The 5,806-nt window shown below is 45.9% G+C and overlaps 1 protein-coding gene across 2 annotated transcripts in view; it reads left to right on the forward strand.

The window, feature by feature from the left end:
* Positions 1 to 4,085: 4,085 nt before the first annotated feature.
* The window catches only part of RPL26 (ribosomal protein L26), a 5,495-nt gene continuing 3,774 nt past the window's right edge, over positions 4,086 to 5,806 (forward strand). Inside the window, exons 1-2 of one of the 2 annotated variants that reach the window (XM_004684609.2) lie at positions 4,086 to 4,157; positions 4,905 to 5,077. In XM_004684609.2, coding sequence (XP_004684666.1) covers positions 4,910 to 5,077 — 168 coding nt within the window. In that variant the 5' untranslated portion in view covers positions 4,086 to 4,157; positions 4,905 to 4,909. Of the gene's footprint in view, positions 4,158 to 4,183; positions 4,407 to 4,904; positions 5,078 to 5,806 lie in introns of those variants that run through there. The other variant, XM_012725980.1, reaches the window with a different exon arrangement.

Consider the following 5,806-nt stretch of genomic DNA (forward strand, 5'->3'; position numbering starts at 1 on the left):
CCCACACACACACACACACACACACACTTTGCCTGCCACCTCCCATCACAATAGAGCCTTGCATAGTCTAGGCCTACGCAACAAGTTTAAGGAGCCCAGAGAGCCCTGAGCCAGGGTTCCCAGCAACCCCAGTGTACACATTAGAGACCTCTGCACCCCTCAGATGTGTCCTATCACCTCTCCCTCAGTGAAGCCGGAAGGTAGTGGGCCTGCTGCTCTCTTTACTGCTCCCTTTGATTTCCACTTTTGGCACAAAATAAACAATCTTGAGTCTTGCGATTCTCTTTCCTTCATCCTGATCTTAGCTAATACAAACACACACCACAACTAATTCTCAACACAAGTATTTGCAATTCCAACAAAGAGCACAGGTGGGTGCAGGCCTCTGACCCTTTGCATGGGGGTCGCCTCCTTCTGGATTATACTTTCCCCCTTTCCTACCTGGAAAACTCTACCTCATTTCCCAAAAAACACAGTTCAAAGGCTAGCCATGAGATATGCCAGCCCTCTACCTCAGATAGAATGGACTGCACCCTCTGGGGACACAAATATTATGCACGTTTGTTGACAAATCCATCCCCTTCAAAATAGCAAACTTCTTTCTTTTTTTTAAGACCACGCTTCTTGAGAAGAAGTTAGATCTTACTAATTGGCACCTTGATGAATTTAGTAGAGTAAGAGTTGGTAAGTATTTAATAAAGAGTACATGTTTGAGCCACGCATGCAGAAATGAACAAATAAAAAGGATGGTTTGGTGTCTAGAAAAAGAGTTCAATCCAAGGCACTTGGGTGTGGAATCTGGATATTTGCTTTCATGTGTGTTGGGGCTTCACAAATGCCCTCTTCAAAATTACCTGAAGGAACCAGTTTAAAAGAACCTTTTCAAATCATGGACGAGGAATGTAAGACTGTCAAGACAGATACTTATAAACAGACTCCAGAACTAGGTTACCAGTAATTTGCATGTGTGTGTACTATCTGTGCCCCAGCAATCTTCAAACGGTAGACAGGGGGTTATGCTGTTCAAGTGGCGGGCTGAAGGTTTCATTTTGATGAGTGGATGTTGAGGGGAGGAAGAGAGGTAAGGAGGAAGATAAAACAGAAAATGACGGGAAGGTTAAGAAAGCAGAGACAGCTTTTATGGGAAGAGAGGAAGATGAGTGGTGGAGGAGGGCTGAAGAAGATGGGAGGTAAGGAGACCAGTAAGGACTCTATGAAGAGAAGGGGACAAGGCTATGAAGACCAGCAGGAAGGCAGGAGGCTCCAGTGAGTCCCTATGATTTTCAGCATCTAAATAAGACTTGCCCCCACAGCCCTCTTACACCAGCCACAAAGACCTGGGTCCTGGGGACAATGTGTCACCCTGCTTCACACCTCCGTACCTTCCCTCAAGCTATTCCCATTGCCTCACAGAGCTAATTTTAACATTCTTCAAAAGTCACTCAGGAGTGACCTCACTCATCTACCCTGACCTCAGAGTCCTCTAATATTCCAGAAGCATAGAAGTACCCAGCAGTAGGTTTAGAGTAAACTAAGGTCTTGTGGTTAACTTAGTTGTTTATCTCTCCCCTTCAGACAATGAAATTCCCACAGGCTGATTTTGGTTAATTTAAATTTGTAATCCCAGCTTCCAGTTCAGAGCTGCTCTGGAAAGGTGATTCATAAACATTCATTGAAAAGAACAGCAGAGGAATTCTCACTGAAATTTTGAGTCGTGAATAAAATTTGGGACTATTTCCTTCACAGCTGTTAAAACACAACTTTTAAAAAATTATTGATTAAACTTTTATTTTCTTAAATTATTGTTTTTGTACAATATTTTATTTCTCCCTTCAGGTGTAGTCCCTATTAATCTCCCACCACATGCCTCCCTGGTGGTGCACAGGTTGAGGTCTCAGAGCCTTCATCCTGTGGCATGAGTTAGCCCCCCAGCCAGGGAGCTGACCCACATGGCCCAGCAGACCTCTCCTGTCTCACCTGCTGCTCCCCTCAGCAGTGTATTTCAGTCAATCAGCTTGTTCTGCTTCTCACTCTGTCTTTCTCTCTCTTTCTTAACCAAATTCATTTTTTTAAAAGATCTATTTATTTATGCATACAAAACTGGGGTACATGCCAGAGGTGCAGGGACAATGAGAGGACTCACCAGACAGAGTGGGGCGCAGAACAGGCAGATCAAGGTAGTACACTGCTGAAGGGAGCAGCAGGCAGGTCAGGAGAGGTCTGCCGTGCCATGTGGGTCACCTCCTGAACGGGGATCAAACTCACATGAAATAGCTGCAGACAGCTTGCAGTGCTGCATCCTAACCCATTGTGCCTAGGGAGGGCCCTCCCTCCCTCCCTCCTTCCCTCCCTCCCTCCCCACTCTCTCTCTAATAAATTCTCTTACTGGTTCCCCCCTGCCCCACCTCTGGCCTATACCCCAATTCTTGTATGCATAAATAAAAAAATAATAAATCTTAAAAATCCCACCACTGGGGAGGGAAGGAAATGCACTGGATTACGGTGATGGCACATGGGTGATTTGGTGATGGGAAGCTCACGGATTACAACCGAGATGAATGCACAAAATGATGTAAAAATAAACTATTATTTAAAAAAAAATCCCACCACCATATCACCCATGAACCATCACCTTAGTCCCTTGTGCTCTTCCCTCCCATTTTGACCTCACCCTCCCTGCTGTGCCTCAGATCTGTTTGCCGCAAGTTTTTTTTTTTTTGACCCTTTGTTCAGTTCCCCTATATTCCTCCTATAAGTGAAGCCATCCAGTATTTTTCTTTTCTCCTCTGACTTACTTCACTGAGCATAATCCTCTTAGCTCCATCCATGTTGCTGTGATTAGCATAAAATTATCTTTTTTTTGATTATTGAATAGCATTCCATTGCCTAAAACACAACAGGGGTTCTTTACTGATTATAGTCTGCCCCTCAGGACAAGGTTTTTCTTTGACTGGACCTCAGGTTCCTACAAACTGGGAGCTTATACAAAGTTACCCAAAGGGCTAGGGAACCAGCCTTCAAAATGTTCATCTATAACCCTTGGGTTCCATATACGCCCTTGCACAAGTTCCGCCCACTTCTGTGTGGTTCAGTTTCCTTCTGTAAAATGGACACAATAATACCAGCAGCATGAGGACTAAAGGAGTTACTAAAGCGAAGTGAGAAGTGTCCCTAGCATGCAGCAAGCTGGTACTACATAGCCTGTCTGCTGTATGATGATGAAATGCGTCTTCTGCCAGCATGACATCCGTATTATTCATTCAGCAGAAACCTATCCCCTAGAGGCCGGATCAGGCACGCCGCGGGAGTTCACCTTGCCTGTCTCAGCCCATTTGCAGGGGAGCGCATCACCCTGCCCTGCCGAAGACCTTGAACTGAATGACAGCAGGAAGTGAAATTCAGAAAAAGGTTCAGCTCTCGGCAGCCTCCTCCTGCCGGACTCCTGGGACCTACACGCTTTGGTATCACTGGGAAGCTCGTTAGAAACGCTGGTCCAGAAGTGCTTCCGCGGGGTGGGGGGGCTGACCGATGGGTGATCCGACTCTCTAAAAATGCCTCTCGCAGACCAAGCCGCATCTGGGGCAGACCCCACAACACCATCAGCGCCCGCCAGGCTGTGTGGGAGGCAGCTGGCCGGCGGGAGTTGGAAGTACCTGCGCACTGCACACGCCCACGCCAGGGACCCGTAAGGTGGAAGCCAGGTCTCCCAGATGCCTGTCGGCCCGCAGTCCCAGGGCCACCTGGCGGCCAGAGTTAGGACTGGGTGCGCGAAGCTAGGATGTGAAGGAACAAGGGTCCCCTGGACGTCTCGCTCCCTCATTACCCACTGGGATCGTCAGGTCATGAGCAGTCCCTGCCACTCGTCCAGTTACGACCCTTCCCAGACAACAGCCCTGCAGAACCGTTCTCGCAAGGGAGAAACACCAGGAATCTGAGAGGTGAGATTTACGGCCCTTCGCAGCTTCCCTGGCAGTTCCCCTCCTAGCCACGAGATGACACTAGTCATCAATTTCTTTCCCAGTTTCCTAACCGCCTTCAAACTCGGCACCTCTCTCGCTCCGAGGCATTGGGTCTCGCGAGATCTCTCGTAAACTTCTCGAACCGGAAGTAACGTGTGAGTCTCTTCCCTTTTGCGGCCATCGCTGAAGCACCAGCGGGTGAGCATTTGCCGGGGAAGCGCTTAAAATCCGCAGCCATCCGTTAGCAGGCACGACGGCGCCTGACCCGGAGGGGTCCGATAGTCTCCAGGAAGCCTAAAGGCACCGAAAGACAGGAGCTAGGATGATCTCGATCTGTTTTCCCCTCTAGCTGAGGGACGCCGTACTGGGAAAGAGGGGAGGAAAATGGGCTTGGGAACTTCGAATCGGAAGAGAGAGGAAGGAGAAATTCTGTGGAAATGAAGACAGGTCTGAACGACGTAGTTTAAAAGATGTTCTCGAAGCGGCTTTGGTAAAACCAGAGAACATCTAGATACTCTCGTACATGGGAAGGTTTTGGTACCCTATCTGTGCAGTATTTTCTGGTTTCGAGGTCTGGTTCATTCTGCATGTGGCTAAATGTTAGCACTCACCATCTCACAAAGTTAGCGTTCTGAAACGTGAGCTATTTGAGTTGTCTCTCAGCTCTGCACGCAGATACAAGTCCTGGCCTGTTCATAATACTTGAGGAGTTTGAAGAGTGTAAACAGTTCAGTAGCTACAGGAAGTGTATGTTATTAATTTAGAATTCTCTATTCCACAAACACAGTAACTATCTTGGTGATGCAAGTTTTTTTTTTTTTTTTTAATTCCAAGTTGGATAGGCTGTTCCATTTAAGCAGTTTTGGGGTGGAGTTACAGAGCATCAGTTTCTGTGAATCTTCTGGAATGTCAAAATGAAATTATTGCTGTTAATTTCTCATTTAGCCAAAATGAAGTTCAATCCCTTTGTGACTTCTGATCGGAGCAAGAATCGTAAAAGGCATTTCAATGCACCTTCCCACATTCGTAGGAAGATCATGTCCTCCCCTCTTTCCAAAGAGCTGAGGCAGAAGTACAATGTCCGGTCCATGCCCATCCGGAAGGATGATGAAGTTCAGGTATGTGCTTTTTTCAGGTCATGCTGGCAGGTATCCAGCCCACTTGGCATAGAAGACCTGCATTCTGAGAATAGAATTACTGCAAAGGAGTTGTGCTGGGTACTAAAAGTCAAACAGCTTGTCAAATCCACTTAAGTGAAAACCTATACTTTTAGCTATAACCTGCAACTATTGATTTTAGCAATAGTGGTTTGTATTTCACCCATATTTCATGAGGTCAGCATCCACCTAAATAAAAGGAAACCAGGTCCAAGTGGTATAGGTTGAAAACATCCATCACCTGCTGTAGTGATGTTTAAATTGCCAGTAGGTTTGGGAAGCAGTGTTTTCACTGCTATTTTTTTTGTGTGTGTGTTTTCAAGATAACACAGAAAAGTCTGCAAATACAAAATGTTTTCAGAATCACTGTTTTCTGATAAACTGAGGATCCTGGGACTCTTGTGTAGGAAAACTGTTAGTTAATCTTACAGAAGTAGTAACAAGTTCCTGTGGCCAACTCGGTACAAAAATACCATGGTGGGCTCGTTTTTTAGCTTTTAAGAAACCTACTGCTGCTGGTGGGCCATTAAATTGTGTGGATGAACTGTCCATTGCTGTGGATTTCTGTAGGGCATAGTTTTTTGTTAGGCTAATTAAAACCAGAATTATTGGCATATTTGTACTAACAAAATAGTCTTTAAAAATTGAGTCTGTAGAAAAATATATGGAGAACTGATGAAACTCAACAAA

This window comes from Condylura cristata, unplaced genomic scaffold (assembly GCF_000260355.1).
Source record: "Condylura cristata isolate star-nosed mole 26May11 unplaced genomic scaffold, ConCri1.0 scaffold00017, whole genome shotgun sequence".
Taxonomy (NCBI): Eukaryota; Metazoa; Chordata; class Mammalia; order Eulipotyphla; family Talpidae; genus Condylura; species Condylura cristata.